A 19,966-nucleotide genomic window follows, 5' to 3' on the forward strand; every position below is an offset into this window, starting at 1 on the left:
CCAGTTCGGTGCGCAAAGTTGCGCGCGCGCCTGCGGATCCTGGGGGCGCTTCCTTCCCTGCCTTCCCGTCCCCACAAGTCCTTTCCTCGGCCTCGCTGACCTCGCGGCGGGGGGATTTGTGTGTGGGGGGGGGGAGGGGTCTTTAGGCGTCCGTGCCACCCTTCCCCATTCATCGCCTCCCCTCTCCTTAGATCGGTGCACCCACGCGGACCCCGAGGAAGAAGAGGGAGGGCCGGGAAGATGCCACGGCCGGGCCGCAACACGTACAGCGACCAGAAGCCTCCGTACTCTTACATCTCGCTCACCGCCATGGCCATCCAGAGCTCGCCCGAAAAGATGCTGCCGCTGAGCGAGATCTACAAGTTCATCATGGACCGCTTCCCCTACTACCGGGAGAACACGCAGCGCTGGCAGAACAGCCTGCGCCACAACCTCTCGTTCAACGACTGCTTCATCAAGATCCCCAGGAGGCCCGACCAGCCGGGCAAGGGCAGCTTCTGGGCTCTGCATCCCAGCTGCGGCGACATGTTCGAGAACGGCAGCTTCCTGAGGCGCCGCAAACGCTTCAAGGTGCTCAAGTCCGACCACCTGGCGCCCAGCAAGCCGGCCGACGCGGCCCAGTACCAGCTGCAGCAGGCCAAGCTGCGGCTCAGCGCGCTGGCCGCCTCGGGCACCCACCTGCCGCAGATGCCCGCCGCTGCCTACAACCTGGGCGGCGTGGCGCAGCCCTCGGGCTTCAAGCATCCCTTCGCCATCGAGAACATCATCGCGCGGGAGTACAAGATGCCCGGGGGATTAGCTTTCTCGGCCATGCAGCCGGTGCCCGCCGCCTACCCGCTCCCTAACCAGTTGACTAGCATGGGCAGCTCTCTGGGTACCGGCTGGCCACACGTGTACGGTTCCGCGGGCATGATCGACTCGGCCACCCCCATCTCCATGGCCAGTGGTGACTACAGCGCCTACGGAGTGCCGCTGAAGCCCTTGTGCCACGCGGCGGGCCAGACGCTGCCCGCCATTCCAGTGCCCATCAAGCCCACGCCGGCCGCCGTCCCCGCGCTGCCCGCCCTGCCGGCGCCCATCCCCACCTTGCTCTCGAACTCGCCGCCCTCGCTCAGCCCCACTTCCTCGCAAACAGCCACGAGCCAAAGCAGCCCCGCCACCCCCAGCGAAACGCTCACCAGCCCGGCCTCCGCCTTGCACTCGGTGGCGGTGCACTGACCCGCAGAAGCCCGGGCACCCCTCGAGGCTCAAGCTTGCCGATCGCCTCACCCAGCTCACCACTGCTCTCGGCTCCCAGTCCATCCCTCCGGACCGGAGACCACCCTCCAGACTCGTTCATTTCACCTTCCTCCAACCCTCTCCCCCGAGATGACTCCTTTTGGCCCCAAGAGACCAAACAGAAGCTTACGAGGGACAGTTCTTCCCGCCGGGATCGCCAGGGAGAGCAGGGGCTAACCAGAGCCAAGACGCCCCCACCCACAGACCTCAGAGACCACCCCCTCCTCCTCCCAGTCAACAGGCTGCGGATAATCCGCGGGCCGCGCTGCGCTCCTTCGCGGGGGAGGAGCGCGTCTTTGGCGCTCCGATGCGTCTTCCTCCCGGCTCGGGACTCGGCGCAATTTCCAGACTAGAGAAACTGCCCCGAGCAGAACCAGCCGAGGTCACAGCCACCCCGCGGGGCCGGATCTCCGGAGATCTCGGAAACGTGCCGCAGACCCGAGCCTCGCAATCTTCCCACCCACCCCTCCTCGGGCCGCCAGGCAGAGAGGGTGGGTGGACCACAGCTTTCCTGGAGCTGCGGCCCTCCCTCCCGAGCTGGGCAGAAAATTTTCCCTGCCTTTGAGGGTTTTCCTGCCAGAGGCTCCCGGAGCTGGGAGCGAGGGGGGAGAGTCTGCTGAACTGCGGAGACACCCACGTCTGTCTTCCACACAAGCAAAATCAAAATCGAAGTAACCTTGTATTGTTTACAGCGCGCCCGGTACCGTGTCAACAGCGGGGTTGCTGCGCCCGTCTGGCTGGGCGGGCGAGTGGGCAGAGCCCACTCCAAGTACCTGTGTAAAGTGAATGTTTACTTTTGCGTTGCTGGCCGGGTTTGGGGGAAGGGGGAAGGGGAAAGTTAATTGGGATGTTAACTTTCTTACTACTTAGAGACCTTTTTAGCTATTTATTTTACTGAAGAAAAGAAAGAAGAAAGGAAGAGGGAAAACGACAGGAATCAACTGAAAAATTATGGAGGCCCACGGGGTGTGTGTGTGTGTGTTGGGGGGGGGGGAGAATTTAGCTAAGCTAATCCAACGAGACGGAGACACCAACAGATAAAAGTTTCCCCCTGGACAAGTGTTTTTGTTTGCTACAAGAACTTTCCCAGGAAGCTAAGGGCTGCAAAGAGATGTAAATAGCTGTGAATAGGAATGGTTTTACACTGTGTAAAATGCACTTTTGTTTGGCATATTGCTTAGCTTCTTAGGTTATTTACTGAAAAACTGAACTGTGGTTCTGGTGTGACCTGCTTAAGTTAAAAAAAAAAATCATAGTGTCATCAGAGTTGTAAACTTTTCACTTTTCATGTTTCTTCCCCCCAAACCCGCCCATGCCCTGTACAGAATTAGCATGGTGTCTTAAATATTGACGTTCTTGTTCCCAGCATGCCTGTTTTAAGACAAAGAATTTTAAAACAAAAAGGTGTCTACATTAAATTATGACCTAGTCCAAATAATATTTTCTCATTAAAATATGTAAATTCAAAGTTTAGTTTTGTGTGGCTTGGGAGAATGGACTAAACTCTACAGAAGATGGGTGAGGGGGTGTTCTCTGCAATCCATTGTGTGGTTCTTTTGCCTCCCCCCAGCCCCAAATAATGCTATGAGAAGAGCAAAACCTCGTGTGCACGCGCAGGTGATCGGAGAGTCCACCGTGTGTGCCCAGAGGAAGCGCAGTGTTTCGGTGATACACCAGTGTTCAGGCGCAGTGCTGAGAGGAAAACTTACTGTAAGAAAAAGATAGTACCTACCACGTATTTTTATCTATCTTAAACATGCATTTTATGAATAGGCATCGTGTCTTAAGTATAAGGCCTCTGTAGAAACCAGGAGAGTGAAGAGATATATCAAGCTTGCTTCCTCAAGATATTCGGATGCATCTTATTTAGAGAGAGAGAAAGAGAGAGAAGGACTGTGTTTTCTTGCTCCTTTCACATTTTGAAGTTGTTGCAATTTTTTTTTTGTTCTTCCAGAAATCACCCAATGGTTCCCATTCCATGTCCAGAAGCCTGTTCACCTCAGAATGGATAGAATTTTTTTTTCATACCTTTATGTGGAAAAGTAACTCTTGATGCATTTATTTTGAAGTTGTGAATGAAGTCTCTTTAAATGCCTGCCTCTATTTGCTTTTCCTCTGATTTTTTTTCAAAGAATTAAAAGTCGCTACGAATTTATGGTTCAAGGCTAATTGACACTTTATTGAAGGGGGTCACAATATTTCCAGAGTGAGGTGAGTAGTCAACTAATGAAGTTACAAGACAAAGAGAGACTTAAATGGTCATTAACACTTTGCTGTGTAAAATGACTGAACAAGAGACCCTTTTGCAATGCAACACAGAGAAAGCCACACAGAAACCTAGAAACCATGATGGATATGCCCTATAAGGAGAATCCTTAGCACTTGTGACTATTATACATTTAGAAGGCTACCTGAAAAAAAATTAGGATTAATGCAAAGGGTAATTATTCCTGTTGTGACCATTTTTTAAAAGGAAGGATCCCACACACAGTCCAAAAAAAAAGTGGAAAATAAATGAATCATTGAACTGATTAAAATGCATGAAGCTACTAAGGCCGGTCAGACAGGAGACAACTAAACTCATTCATCAAGCCCAACTCACAATTATATCAACAAGATCAGCCAAAGAACGCCTGGAAAACTGAACCTCCCTTGGGCCAGGAAACTCACAAAACTTAGTTCTCAACATGGAATTCACCTAGTTTAAAAAATATTTTCTGAATCATAGCTTAGACAGTGAGGTAGGCTGTTCCTTCTACAGTAGCTGCCAGCCTCTGGGGCTAAGAGGTGTGCACATGGACACAGTTAGCAGTCAGAGGCAAGAAGGTCCAGGTTTCTGGATTCTAGCACAGGAGCGATTTCAACTCAGTATTTGCCAGGGCTCTTTTCAGCTGCCAGGTTCGTCATGGTGGGCTGCAAAGAATGAAATAACTTGGGCATTGTGAGTCCTTCTTTCACCACTGCAGACATCTTTTCTCAAAGTTGAATGACTAAAGAAAAGAAAAAAAAAAAAACATTGATGATATTTTGACCTTGGTCAGAAATCCGGAGACAGTCCAAACACACCAGTCTTTCCCCGCTCACCCCTGCCTACCTCCTCTAGCTTTGTGACTTGTGCGGGTTCAGCTGAGGTGTCCCATAGGTAAGGAAGTTTATAACTGATACCTTCAATGGTTCTTTGTCATGCTAATTATTTTCACCTGGCTAGAGTCCAAAGTCAAGACAGATAGCTTTAAATGAAACTAGAGGGACCCCAGCATGCAGTGGGAAAGTGGGAACACCATCTTATCCTAAGTCAGGTAGGTTGTTTGTATTATTTACATTGTAAATCCAGGCAGTACTGACATTCTTATTTCATTTTTTTTTTAAATTTGAAAACTTGGCCGCTCTGTCACTTTTGGTTTTTTGCATGGTTCTGTATTTAGCTACATTTTAAAAAATCATTACTTGCAGAAATGCATGTGTTGGAGGGGGGACACACCAGGTACTCTTGTCCATGCAAATGAACACCTGCAACATGCATCACTTTTTGGGCCCAGTTTTACAGGGGTCCTGGGGAATTGAACCTGGGCAGGGAGGCTTTCCAAGCAAGTGCCTTTAACCATTGAACCATCTCTCAAGACCCTCAACTGTACTTTAAAACTATTTTCTCTGTAGCTGAAGACATGCTTACAGAGTGGCTGGGTTTCTAGCACTTTCTTTAGAGGCAAGCTCGAGGAGTTCTCACCTTTCCTTCTGGCTGAACTCTGAAATGAGCGGTAATATCAGGACGTGGTCTCCAGAGTGACTTGAATATGCCAGTAGCGACTTAAATTCCTTTCAATGCCTAAGAACGTAGAGTGTCTCGGATGCAAGGAAGGAGGGAAAAGTGGTGATTGGGGTGGGGGCAGGGAAGAACTTTAGACAGTAAGTTTTCCATTGGATAACCCAGGTTAGAACTGGGCTGTGGAAGACACAGGACTCTTGTACACAGAGCAGGGGTGAGATGGGGTTCAGACCTTACAAATAAATGAGAATTCCCTTGGTGGAATGCGTTTAGCCAAGAGACAGAAAAGATCAGTATCTGTTTTTTAATTCCTAATATTATTGCCAAAGAATTTTTTTTCCCTTCCTCTAAAAACCACATAAGCAGGGTGACACCCAAGCAGAAACAAAGCAAATCACCCCACTGGCTGGGAAGCCTCAAAGAGATGCATTTGTTTCGTTTAAACTAACAACAAATTATCTAATTAATATGTTTCAATTACGGCATGAAAGGGACAGCCCCGGACCGCCTGCCGTGGGGCACAACAGCCCCCAGTCCCCTCTAGGAATTTACAATAACTTCACATCTGTTTCTTTATTTTCCACTTTTTCATCCTAAAAGTCCTCTGAAGATCACTTGAAACCACAGCCAGAGTTATGAAATATGTCCCAGTGTTGAAGTGGGGCAAAAGTTTGCTTCATTTGCAAGCAAAAAAAAAAAAAAAAGTGAAAGCCCATTGAAGAGCATTAAACAAATATATTAGAATTCTGTCACTTTATGCAATTGAGAAGATCAAATGAAGGGTCCGGGCCACTTCATTCACTCTCATTCACTCGAATACAAAATGCAAAGAATAGCGACCCGAGACTGGCCACGATGTACGGTTAGCTTCTTTTTACTGGGAGACAAAAAGGCTGAATTTTCACAAACACATTGCTGACTCGGGGGCTAGGAAACCGGCACTGGAACCCCTTTGGAATTTAAATTCATTTTATCTTTCTCTCTCTTTGCGGGGATTCGTTTGCCACACTGGGAGATGCCACAGACATCCCTGGGCTTCTGGAAAAGTGGGGGAGGGTAAGGGAGCCAGTAGAATGGGGGGAGGCAGGCGACATGGGACTGAGAATTCCCAAAGGACTCTTGGGGGATCAATTAACACTCAGGTCTGAGATAATAAGTTGGATTTAAACAAATCTTTGTCTACATTGATATAAACACGATTGGATTGTGCATATATCTGGGCTTGGGTTATATAAACAGCTCGTTTTCAAAGACCAAAATAGTACATCAGTGGCACTAAGTTTTCTTCTTTAGTCAATATCTGTTCATTGCTGTCAGAACAGACTTGAAACCTGGGCTCACCTGACTTCTTGTATAGACTGTCTCCTGTCTCTCTCTCTCTCTCTCTCTCTCTCTCTCTCTCTCTCAGTTTAGCTACCCAATTTGATCACTGACATGATTAGTTAACATCAAGAGATACAATATTATTCTGGTTAGAATTTCCAAGTCAAAATGATCCCACATTTTGGGGTGTGGACAGGACACATGTCGGGACAATTGACTTAATCTTGTGGGGATATTTCTGTCCTACGCTCGCCTGCTATGGCTGACATTTTGGTTGTGGTGAACTTTATAGATTTCACAAAGGCACAAGGCTTACAGTGAGCGTGAGACCGAGCAGGAAAAAAAAAAAAAAATAAGGAAACTTACTAGCTATTGAGGTGTAATTGCAGAACAATGAATCAATTTTTGTCAAACTTGAAATATGAGATTTCATCTGAATGAGAAAGTATTTGGAGAACTTGCTATTTCATTTTAGTCTATATTCTGGCACTATTTCTAGGCACATTGGGGTTTTTTTTTAACACTTTCTAGTTTTGCTTAAAGTTTCATATTTACACTATTGTAATTTAATTTTTTGAGATTAGCCCCTAGGGGTGGGGGAAGTAACTTAAACTTACATATACCAAAAAAAAAAAAGTTGAATATAGTTTATAACCAGAAGCTATTAAACTCAAGGAAACTAACCAGTCCGAAATAAACCAAACTTTCCTCGAAAGACTTTCCTCTCAAAACATCATATCTGAACAAAGGATTCTTCTTCCCAGAGTCTCCTTTTGCCAGTGTCTGCAAACAAGTCCTGGCAAATCAGTTGTAAGCTTTGGAAGGAACAAACTCTCCCCGCATTAATTAGAGCAGATTAAACTCCCAGATAAAAAGCATTCTTTAAGGATGTGTTATTTGGAATCATTGTGATTTGAATTCACACGATGCAACCAGTCTATTTTTTATTTACTCAGTTAATTTCTTCCCTGGAGTTTCCCCTGGTAGCTGGATTGACAGAACAGAAAAAGTTCTTGGTTTTGGAAACAACTGTTTCCAAATATTGTTTTGGCTACAGAGTTCCCTCTCTTCCTTCATGACATACAATGCATTCCATAACCTTTACAAAAAAAAAAAAAAAAAAAGTCCAACAATGGACCTTAATTTTCAGCTACTTAGAGGATGTTATTTACTAAATGGTATCTGGAGTGTCTGGCATCAGAGCAGCTCTCTGGAGACACATTACAACCCAAGATGTTTTCAAACAGAAAAATTCGAGCATCCAGGTTTCCCACTAGATCTGTTCGTTACCATTAGAGCAGCGTCACTGATGTGTAGCTTGTTTGCAAATACCCTCACATTTCCCTTGTCTGCATACACTGGCTAAACCTAGTACGTATATGTCACGACAAATGATCAGAGGTAAGTTCTATGCCACATATTACCAGGGATACCTGATGTTCATATCAGCTACAAAGTACGAGAGAAAGTTGAAATAATGCCATGTCTCAAGATTTCTGGTATGATTTCATATTAAAGAAGAAGAAGAAGGAGGAAGAGGAGGAGGAGGAGAAGAAGAAGAGGACAAAAGAGCAGCCAGCACTCCCATGTTCAACATGAGTCAGATGTGTCACACGTTTCTGCGTCTGCTACTGTCCTCTGTGCTGTGTTTTTAGAGAGGGAGGCAGTAAGGGCGGCAACAGACACTAATAACGGTTCTTTTTTTTTTTTTTTTTCCCCTGGTGTTCAGGTTGCCACAGTTATGTGTGTGCAATGATTGCTATTACTGGCACCCCCACACACATACACAAAATTGATGCCCAAATACTTGAAAGTTCTGAAAAGAGTTCTGTTGTATTTTCTTGGATAAAACCCATGTTCTTATTGCAAGAGATAAGACTATGGGCTCAGACGAGGGGTCTGCCGAAGTACTAAGTTTGTTAGGAACGCAACATGAAGTTCACTGCTCACAATGCTCTAATAACAGGACACCTGCTGGTAGAAAACAAGAAAATGATTGACTTTGGCATAAAAATGTAAACAGCGGTTCGATTAATTGTACTGCTAATTATTCCTGGCTGGGTAGCCAAAGATTATGTAATTCTTAATATGACAAGTACTGAAGCTAGGAAGATAGCTCAGTGGTCGAGTTCTTGCTTACCATACCCAAGGCCCTGGGTTCACTCCCCAGCCCTGTCAAAGAAAAAAACAGTGCTGAATAAGTCATATGAAAAATTACTTGGATTGGGTGTGGTGGTGCACATCTTCAATCACAGCACTTGAGAGGCAGATGTAGGAGGATTACCGTGAGTTCGAGGCCTCCCTGAGATTACCTAGTGAATTCAAAGTCAGCCTGAGCTAGAGTGAGACTCTACCTCAAAAAGAAAGAAAGAAAGGAAGGAAGGAAGAAAGAAAGAGGGAAAGAATTACTTGGAATTTCACTGCTGTGTGAAATTATGCCATCTGGAGAGAGATTTATATTGATTTTGAAATATATAATGGGCTTTTTTTCTATTTCATATGGAAATTTAGTTTTTACTTGAAAAACACCACATTATACAATGCTTTTCTATATTTTTCTATGCATATTTAAAAGTAACTCATTTTTCCTTTTGGCATTTCCATAGTTTTAATTAGTATAATACATTTTTATTTTGTGTGTTTCTCCAGCAGTATATCATAGGCACTTCCCATGTACACAGTTTTTATATCCATCTATTTTAATGGTTGTATAGTATGCCACCGAGGGAATTCTCTTTGTTTGGACATTTATGATGTTTTTAGGTTTTGTTCATTTATTGTTTGTTTATGTTAATATAAAGGCAGTTGTACTGAGTGTCTTTTATACCTAACTAAACACTATTTTCAATTATGTAAAATACATTAGCTTTGGCATATTGAATTCCCTAACAGCTTTGAGCAAATTCAATAATGTAATTTAATTTAAGATTTCAGCTTTTAGCTTTTATGCTTCTATTACTAGCTGCCTGGCACTGAGGGAGCCCACACATTATTGCCTGGCTTACAAGCATAGAGCACTGATGCTGAGGATGTAGTTGAGCTGGTTGTAAGAAGTCTGGAGTTCGACCCCCAGCACCCCATAAAACTGGGTGTGGTGGCTCACACTTGTGGTCCTTGTACTAGGGAGGCAGAGGCAGGAGGATCAGAAGTCCAAAGTCATCCTCAGCCACACAACAAGCCTGCTTGAGCTACGTGACGTGTGTCTTCTGAGACTAATACGCTACGTACCTCCTGCGCTAACAAGGCACATACATGTTGTCTTAAATATAAAATAAAAATTTAAATGAAGAAAAAGACAGTGAAGTTTAGAAAGGTCTTGAGAGGCTCCAGGTAAAACAATTTCTTTGTTTCACTCACTTGGGGAATACTAATGAAGCGTTTCTTTATCTGCACACCACCACCAAGTGGGGTTCCGAAAGTAAAACAGAAACTCAGCCCTACCTCAGATGTCACACCAAAGCAGTCATATGACACAGTCACGCTAGTCCTGGAGTTCTCAGAACGAGGGCTGCAGCCGATAATGTGATCCCTGTGACTTTTAGGCAGGTCGTGTGGTGTGGCATCTGCATGAGGGTCTTAAAAACTTTGTGAAGCTAGAGGAATTGGTCAAAGGGAGTCTCCCAGAATTGGGAGCCATTTCGTAAATCCCTGGTACCCTTTCCCAGACTGCAAACAAGCGGTCCTCCCAACAGACTGTCTCTTTCCGAAGAGTTCAGGACCACTGCAGAAAGGCATCTTGTTTCTCAGCCTGCTTGGAGATGGTGATTGATCAGGGGATGGAATGATGTGGGGGGGGGGGTGGATGGTACAAGGAGTACAGGTGCCAGACTCTGTATTTTGTTTTGTTATTTTTATTATTACTTTTCCCTTCGAGACAGGGGCTCATGTAATCCAGGATGGTCTCGGACTGAGTGTGCTGCTTAACCTCTGGTTACCAATTTGACGGGATTTAGAATCACCGTGGAAACACATCTCTGGGAATGTCTGTGAGGGATTGTCTAGATCCACCCAGGTGGGAGGCCAGGCTCTAACTGTGGGGGGCGCTGTTCTGTGAGCTTCTGTACTGGACTGAGCAGGAGAGAGCTCACCGCTCTTACTTGCTGACTGCCCGAGCGATGGGACCAGCTGCTTCAAGCTCCTGTCACCCTGCCTTCCTTGCCATGATGGGCTGTAGCCTCACAGTGTGAGGTGAGATAAGCCCATAAATAAATAAATGAATAAATAAACGAAACCCTTTCTTCCTAAATTGCTTCTTGCCAGGCAGGGATTTGGCCACAACAGTGAAAGAGTAACTAATACATTGACAACACCCTTGAACTTCTGATCCCCCACTTTTGGAGAATCACGATTACAAAGCCTTTTAAAAATTGTTTATTTATTTATCTATTTGAGTGAGGAGGAAGGGAAGAAGGAGGACAAAGAGGATGTGCTAGGGCCTCCTGCCCCTCCAAACGAATTTCAGATGCATGTACTATGTGCATCTGGCTTTACATGAACGCTGGGGAATCAAATGCAGGCCATCAGGCTTTGCAGTGAAGCACTTTGAATGCCTGAGCCGTCTCTCTAGCCCTTCATGACCTTTTATGGGGCTCTGGAGATGGAACCCAGGGCTTCATACATGCTAGGGAAATGCTCTACGAGTGATACACTGTTAGCCCCTAACTTTGTTATTTAAAAAAAATTGTTTTAATTTATTATTTATTTGAGAGTGACAGACAGAGAGAGAGAAAGAGGCAGATAGATAGAGAGAGAATGGGCATTCCAGGGCCTCCAGCCACTGCAAATGAACTCCAGACGCATGTGCCTCCTTATGCATCTGGCTGACATGGGTCTTGGGGAATGGAGCCTCAAATCAGGGTCCTTAGGCTTCACAGGCAAGCGCTTAACCACTAAGCCATCTCTCCAGCCTGTTTTCCCTAGTTTTTATTTTTGTTTATTTATTTGAGAGAGAGAGAGAGAGAAAAATAGGCAAGGGGGGAGAGAGAGAGAATGGGTGAACCAGGGCCTCCAGCCACTGCAAATGAACTGCAGATGCATGTGTCCCCTTGTGCACCTATCTGGTTTGTGTGGGTCCTGGAGAATCGAGCCTTGAACTGGGGTCCATAGGCTTCACAGGCAAACACTTAACCACTGAGCCATCTCTCCAGCCCCTAACTTTGTTACTTTATCATAGTGTTTCATTTAGGCTTTCCTTTGTGACTTAGAGGTGCTGGGGGTGGGTCCTGCACCCCAGGTTGGCCTTGACCACCCTCCCCTGTCTTGCTCTCCTAAGCACTGGGATGGCAGTGAGATGTGTGCTGGTGTACCTGGTTGAGGCTGTATTTGTTTTTTCTCAAGTGGCTTGATAATCTGTGAGGTTAGAATAAACCTAGGAAGAAGAAGTAAGCCCACTGCCCACCTCAGGAGAGTCTATAACCAGCAGCCAAGATGGAAACAGACATATATGTGTATGTATTTGTTTTTCCCAGAGTTTACTAAGATACACCTATTGCCCCTTGCCTCAGAAAGCTGCCTGGCCGGAAATCTTCAGTTTGATCATAGCGAGAAGGCTGGGTAGATGACTCAGGAGTTCCAAGCACTTTGTGCTCATGCCTGAGAATGGAGTGCAGATACCCAGAATCCACATCAAAGCCAGATGCAATCACACAGGCAGTGCAATCCCAGCACATCTATGGCAAGGTGGGAGGCAGAGCCAGGAGAATCCCAGAAGCTGGTGGGCATGAGCAGCGGGGAACCAGGAGAGACACTGTCTCAAACGAGTCGGAAGACAAGGAACAAGACTTGAAGCTGTCCTCTGATCTCCACATGTGTGCCACAGCACACACACACACACACACATGCACACACACATACACACACTTGTACAAGGAAGGTTATCAAGATCAACATTGCCAAGAGCTCCTTGGATGTGTGGGGATTTGGAAAATGTCACTTCCTCACTCTCATAGCTGGATTATCTAAGAGGCCAAAATGCACCCTCTTGCCCCAACAGTCAGAAAAGCTGGTTGGGGCAGTGCACAATTATAATACCAGCACTTGGGAGGCTGAGGCAGAAGGATGGCCACAACTTTGAGGCCAGCCTGGGCTACATAGTGAGCTATTGTATCAAAAACAACAATACGATGCTAGGGAAATGGCACTGTGGTTAAACTATTCAGAAATCACTAGTGCTTGTGGGAACCAGCAGGTTCTGGGTCAGCAAGACTGGCTCAATTAAGAATGGTCAGAAGGGCTGGAGAGACCGCTTAGTGGTTAAGGCACTTGCCTGCAAAGCCCAAGGACCCATGTTCGACTCTCCAGATCTCACATAAGCCAGACTCACAAAGGTGAGGCAAGCTCAAGGTCACACATGACCACTAGGTGGCACAAGCATCTGGAGTTCGATTAACAGTGGCTGAGGCCCTGGCATGCCAATTCTCTCTCTCTTTCTCCTCTCTCAAAAAGTAAAATGATAGTAGTAAAGAATAGACAAAAAAAGAACAGTCAGGAAAGTAGTGGAGTGGGGCACCTCACCTGCTCTGGCCTCCATGCAAAGGAAGGGGCACCACAAGGGCACATACGCATATCAAGCACACACACACACACACACACACACATATACAAACAAGCAAAAAAAAAAAAAAGTCTACAGGGTCTCCAATGGATGAACCAATGTGGAGTAACATCATTTCAATGGTGATCATGGCAAGCACTGTGTGGCTCAGTGAAAAGAGCAGAGTGTAGACAGACATAAGCAAGCTTCCTAAGTGCGTCTCCTTGGTCCGCTTCCCAGGGATTCTGGACCCTCCATTTATTTCCCTGCAAAACGGGGGCAGGACTCTCCTCTCTGCTGCAGGTGTTTGGAAGCAATGAGCTAATGGCTACAGGTGCCGGGGCATGAAGACGTCACCCGTATTTATCATAAATACAGCACCATCTACACTTGGTTTGTGCTTTGGCCATTTTCAAAGCCTGGTAATCTTTTTGACACCTCAGAGGGTCTGTGTCTAGGCCTGGCGTCTGCACCTACTAAGCACACGCCCTGAGAAGCACACAGCCGTGCCCACGCGCGACACGTGACCACACGCTCACAGGCAGAGCCGTGGAACACTTCAATAACAAAGCAAAAGCAAAAAAAAAAAAAAATCTAAAACCAAATCGAGGATGAATCACCAAACACCCTGAACAAAATGTTACCTAACCAAGAACAAAGCAGCGTCGGGAGTCAAACTACTTCAGGCGCTTTTAGTTTTCATCCTAATTTAGACTTGTAGAATTCCTCCATTTTTTTTTTTAAAGTGAAAATAGAGCTATTTGTATTTGCTGACATCTCGTTTCCTAATGATTGGTCTTTTGGGTTCAAAAGCCCCTTAGCACTCTGATGCTACATCTCACGGATGCAAAATCAAGGGGCGCGTGTTCCTCACAAAACAAACCTCAGACATCCCGGAACAGCCCCTCTGTTCCGAACTGGGTTCTTATATTCAATTCCAAAAAAAACACATAAGGCCTTGGCAGGTACAAACTCCCCTCATGTTTATACATGTGCTCCACAGAAACTAGGTTTTTAGATGCCTTTGATTATGAGTTGGTGAAAGAAAACATACACCTAAGTTAACAACAGACCATTCTCCCTGCCCCCCACGGCACCCAAACCCAAGGAAACCTTCATTCTGTATCAATTTACAATGGTGCACTTGACGTGACTTTATTGGTATATCTTTCTTATGCATTTGACCAATCAAAATGATAATTTAGACAAACTGGGGATGGCAGAAAGCATTATCCAGCAATATCTCATTATTATGCAAAAAATCAGATATTCACAGCAACTGTCTCATCTATTTATTGTTTGGTTACTCATCTGGAAATTTTAATACTTTCTTCAGGGGCAGGGACTGGCAATAAAAAGATAGACCTATATATCAAACCTTTAACTTCCAGCCATCATTGTGTGCCATAATACAGATGGAGAGGCCATCAGCAAGCTTTACTGTGTTGGTTTATTTCCTTCAACAGGGAACGTGCATTTAAATGGGATAGAGTCACGAAGCCGACTTAAGGCTGGAGAGTCCCTCGGAACCCCCCAGGTCCCTTTAAGCACATCCGGGAACGTCCCAGGTGCTGATGCCTGTGGATGTCTGCAAGCTCAGAAGAGTGGGTGAAGGAGAGGGAAGGGGAATGTTCAGGGTGATGGGTGAGGAATTTCAGAAGAGCTCTCCTCCCCCATCCTTCCTGTGGCTGAATTCCCGAGTCACATCCCCTCCTCAAGAAGTGTGGTGTACGTGGGGCCTTCTTTGAATTACTTTACAAGTGCTAGTGTGTGCGTGCGTGTGTGTGTGTGTGTGTGTGTGTGTGTGTGAGTATATATACATGTTCATACCTGTACTGTGTGCGCAGGTGCACATGTGTGCATGAATGTGTAGTACAGGCCAGAGGACAACCTTGGGTGTCATTCCCCAGATACACTGTCCTCTAATCTTCAATATATATATATATATATAATATATATATATATATATTAATTCACAGTAACTCAGGCATCCATGTTTTTTTTAAATTATTTATTTATTTATTTGAGAGCAACAGACAGAGAGAAAGACAGATAGAGGGAGAGAGAGAGAATGGGCGCGCCAGGGCTTCCAGCCTCTGCAAACGAACTCCAGACGCGTGCGCCCCCTTGTGCATCTGGCTAATGTGGGACCTGGGGAACCGAGCCTCGAACCGGGGTCCTTAGGCTTCACAGGCAAGCGCTTAACCGCTAAGCCATCTCTCCAGCCCTGTTTTGTTTTGTTTTTGAGTCAAGGTCTCTTCTTGGCCTAGACCTCACCAAGTAGGCTAGACTGACTGATGAACAAGTCTGTCTACCCATTAGCACTGAGATTACAATGGTGGCATACTATACACAGCATTTTTACATGGGTGCTGGGATTAAACTCAGGTTAAGGAGCAAGCCATGGGTCATCACAGGAGAACCCTGCGGCATTATATGCTGCAGAGAGAATGGGTGTGGCAGCAAATGCCTCTAATCCCAACACTCGGGAGGCAGAGGTTAGGAGGGTTGCCATGAGTTTGAGAGCAGTTTGAGACTACATAGTGAAGTCCAGATCAGCCTGGGATAGATCAAGATCACACCTCAAAAATATTATATATATATGTGTGTGTGTGTGTATGTATGTATATATACATATACATACATATATATATATATGTATGTGCATGTATGTGTGTGTGTGTGTGTATGTGTATATATATATATATATATATATATATATATATATATATATATACACATACTTGCATTTTCTCAGAGCCAGATCCACCAATTTAAAAACTGCAAGTGAGATTCAAGAGGATGTGGTTTTTATTATTTTTTTAATGGTTTTTTGAGGTGGGGTCTCGATTTAGCCCAGGCTGGCCTGAATTCACTATGTAGTCTCAGAGTGGCCTCGACCTCACAATAGTTCTCCTACCTCTGAGTGCTGGGATCAAAGACCTGGCTAAGAGCATCTTTTCTTCTTTTTTTTTTTTAATATTTTATTATTTATTTATTTATTAGAGACAGAAAGAGGGAGAAAGAGAAAGTGAGAATGGGCATGCTAGGGCCTCCAGCCACTGCAAATGAACTCCAGATGCATGGGCTACCATGTGCATCTGGCTTATGTGGGACCTGGAGAATTGATCCTGGGTCCTTAAGCTTTGCAGGCAAGCATCTTAACCACTAAGCCATCTCTCCAGCCTGCGCATTTGTTTTTAATTAGCTCTTGGAATCACTCTTGATCACATCAAATTTGGAGAGCGGTCAGATCAGAAAGTCAGCTGTACTTGTGTCCTGAGTTATGTGGGCTTCCACCACAATGACAAAATGCCCAAGAAAGTCAACTTACAGGAGAATAGAGGCTGATTTTGTCTCATGATTTCAGAGGTTTTATTCTATGGTAATTTACAACATGATAGTGGGAACAGTGGGATTTCCAGACTCTAGCTCCAGGCTGGCCTTGAACTCACAACGATCCTCCTTCCTCAGCCTCCCGAGTGCTAGGATTAAAGGCATGTGCCACTATATCTGGATTTTTATAATTTTTTTTAACAGTTCTAAAAAATTATTTATTTGCAAACAGAGAGAGAGAGAGAGAGAGAGAGAGAAAGAGGGAATTGGCAAGTTAGGACCTCTAGCTGCTGCAAATGAACTCCAGATATATGTGGCACCATTTGCATCTGGCTTTACATGGGTACTGGGGAATCAAATCTGAGCATTAGGCTTTGCAGGCAAGCACCTTAACTGCTGAGCCCCCTCTCTATTCCTATATATATATATTTTCAATTTTTAAATTTTATTTGTAAGCAGAGATAGAGGAGAAAGAGAGAGAGAGAGAGAGAGAGAGAGAGAGAGAGAGAGAGAGAGAGAGAGAATGGGTGCACCAAGGCCCCCAGCTGCTGCAAATGAACTCCAGATGCATGCATGCACCACTTAGTTCATCTGGCTTTATGTGGATAATGGGGAATCTAATCTGGGTCATTGGGCTTTGCAGGCAAGTGCCTTTACCCACTGAGCCATCTCTCCAGCCCCATCTTTATCATTTTTATTTACTTATTTATATGTGTGGATGCCACTGCAAACAAAAGCTCCCCTGGCTTTATGAACGTGGCTGAGAAATTGAACCCTGGCAGGCTGTGTAAGCAAGCATCTGTAACCACTGAGCCATCTTCCCAGCTACCTCCAGGCCTGGCGTGGTGAGGTTCTGGCTTAGGACAGCAATGACGGAGTGTGGTGAGCTCGCAGAATGAACGGAAGCTCCTGAGCATTCTGAGCACTGCTCTTGTATTAATGTGCACACCAAGCAAGAGCAATTAGCAAGGTCATTAATCGTGATTCTACTTAATTGTAAAAGCTAATTGCCTATTAAGGTAAGGCAAGCCTTATTTCCTCAGTCAGAGGTTGTGACAACCTGAGCATGTTGGCAAAGTGCGAGATGTGGATGGGAAAGACAAAACCAGTGAGGTTCAAGTCGAAAGCTGAAACCCAAGGTCCTCTCATTCGCTCTTGTCCACTGGGAAACTTTCATGGAGGTAGCGCGTTTACTTAGACAAATGTCCCAGTGGACACACAGAGAGAGACCGCTGAGCTGTGGTGTGGTGTGGATTGCTCTCTTTGTTCACACTTGTTTTCTCCCATCAATATTTACATTATCAAGCTGGGGAGATACCTTAGTGGTTAAGGTGCTTGCCTTGCCATATACACACTGAGGTGCATGAGTCTGGACTTTGCAGTGGCTGGAGGTCCTGGTGTGCCCATTCTCACTGCCTTCTTCTTTCTCTCTCTCCAATAAGTAAATAAATAAAATATTTTTTAAAAAATGCATATTGTCCCCAGGCATGGTGATGCATGCCTCTAATCCCAGCACGTGGGAGACAGAGGTAGGAGGATCATTGTGAGTTTGAAGCCAACCTGAGACTTGGTTGCAGAGCTTGCTGGCCCAGTACCCATGTAAAACCAGATGCATAAAGTGGTACATGCATCTAGTCTGATCCTGAAGGCTGGAGAACCAGAGTTCATGGTGCATTAACATTACCACATACACATACTAAATTTGATGATTTATACATCTTGTCTTTATTTTTTGTTTTTTTTTTCTCAACATGAAAAATGCTCAGTGGAAAATATGCCATGTCTACATTATCCATCACATGAGAATGAGTATGGATAACACTACTGGAAACCACATGGTCTCATTTGTGTGGAGAAACGTGCAGAAAAGAAAGGAAGGGTTGGAGAGCTGGCTCAGCGCTTCATGGACAAGCATGAGGGCCTGGGGCTGGAGGAGTTTGAGTCTTCAGATTGCACACCAAGAGCTGGGTGTGGCCGCCCAAGTCTGCAACCCACAGGGGAGCAGAAAACTGAACCTTGCAAGCTCTGGAATCAGTAAAGAGACTCCAGCCCAAAACAATGTCCAGCAGAAGGCATGTCGGGACATCCGGTGTTCTGCTCTGGCCACTGTAGGTAAGCACCACCCTGCTGTTGTGAGTGTGTGAGGTGTCACGTCACACCATGCCATCATACACACATGAACATCACATCACACACCCATGCATGCACGCGTGCGCCCGGACACACACACCCAGCAAGAGAACGCTAACAAAATAAATTTAGAAATCTACTCACACATGCAATCTCCAAAGAACTCTCAATATTTCACAACAGCTCTTTCAAAAATTGTCCTTTTTATCAAAAAATGTTATTTATTTGCAGCTAGAAAGAGAGAGAAGACAGACAGAAGAGAGGATGGATGGATAGATGGACACTTCAGGGCCTCTTATTGCTGCAAATGAACTACAGATGAATGTACCATTTGTGCCATGTGGCTTTATGTGGGTCCTGGGGACTTGAGCCTGAGTCAGCAGACTTTGTAAGCAAGTGCCTTTAACTACTGAGCCACCTCCCTAGCCCACTAAGATGTTTCTTTTAACACATTTGAATTTATTTAATTTTGTGAAAGGATAATACAGACATTTTAGTTAAAATAAAAATTTTAAATACAGTAAAAATTCCTATGCAATTCCTACCACCACAGATTCTTCTTGCCTCCCCTAAATAGGTCACCCTTGTTATTACTTTTCTGCATACCCTTCCACACATTCTCTGTGGGTGCGTGTGCGTGTGCGTGTGTGTGTGTGTGTGCAGGTACCTGTGTGCCGTGGTGAGTGTGTGGCAGTGAAAGGACAAGCTCAGGAGTCAGCCATGGCCTTCCATTGTCCACATTGTTAGCTGGTCCAGCAGTCTCCAGGGGATGCTCCCATCTCAGCCTCCCTTCTCCCTATAGGCGCCTGGGATTACAGACTCACGTGCTGCAGCACCCAGCCTTCACATGGGTTTTAGGGATCTGCTCTCAGATAATCATACATGCATGGCAAGTCCACTGAGCCATCTCCCCACCCCCCCTTTCAGATGCTACACACGGTGGATACACACCCAGCTCCCCTACACCATCCTTTTATGTAATACGGTCAACGGTCTTCTGATACCAATACAAATTGAGTCTCCCCATCTTTTCCTCCAGCTGCCTAACATTCCCCTGTCTGCATATAGTCAGTTAGGCTTTCAAATTCGATCTCCTTCTTTCTGCTCTGTGGAGCTTGCTTTTTTGACTTCTCCCTCCATACCTTCTGGAAATCGCTGCCACTCGGTCACTGGTAATTCTCTGTTCAAAGAGAAGCAGCGTGAAAGATGGTGAGGCCGGATTTAGGCAGTTTCTGGTATTCTCTGCCCTGGTGGAAGCCAGCGGGCCAGAGAGCTTTTGTGACGGGGAGGGTAGGATGTGGGAAAGAGGCGTCAAGATTAACATATGAAAGAAGCCAATTGGCAGAGAAAGACCAGAAACTCATTCCCACCTGTAACAAAACAGAGCATGTGCAAGAAAAAAAAGATCCCACATCTCCGAATGTGGAAGGAAACATATACAATGTAAATTATCTGCAAGGAAGGATCAGGACTGTCAGCAAGCTTCTGAGGTTGGATCTGGCCCAACTCTCCAGCCCGTGTCCATTCTCATGAGGGCCTGTCCCGTCTCTATCTCAATAACCATCTGAGTTCAGAGCGCTTCCATTGCACGACAGCACCCC

At 45.5% G+C, this 19,966-nt stretch overlaps 1 protein-coding gene across 1 annotated transcript; it reads left to right on the forward strand.

Annotated features, from left to right (window-relative positions):
• The first annotated feature begins 240 nt into the window (after nt 1-240).
• On the forward strand, nt 241-1,218 carry Foxb1 (forkhead box B1). Its single transcript, XM_004662509.2, has one exon. The coding sequence runs from the start codon at nt 241-243 to the stop codon at nt 1,216-1,218; it is 978 nt and encodes a 325-aa protein (XP_004662566.2).
• The last annotated feature ends 18,748 nt before the right edge of the window (nt 1,219-19,966 follow it).

Source organism: Jaculus jaculus, chromosome 10 (genome assembly GCF_020740685.1).
Source record: "Jaculus jaculus isolate mJacJac1 chromosome 10, mJacJac1.mat.Y.cur, whole genome shotgun sequence".
NCBI lineage: Eukaryota > Metazoa > Chordata > Mammalia > Rodentia > Dipodidae > Jaculus > Jaculus jaculus.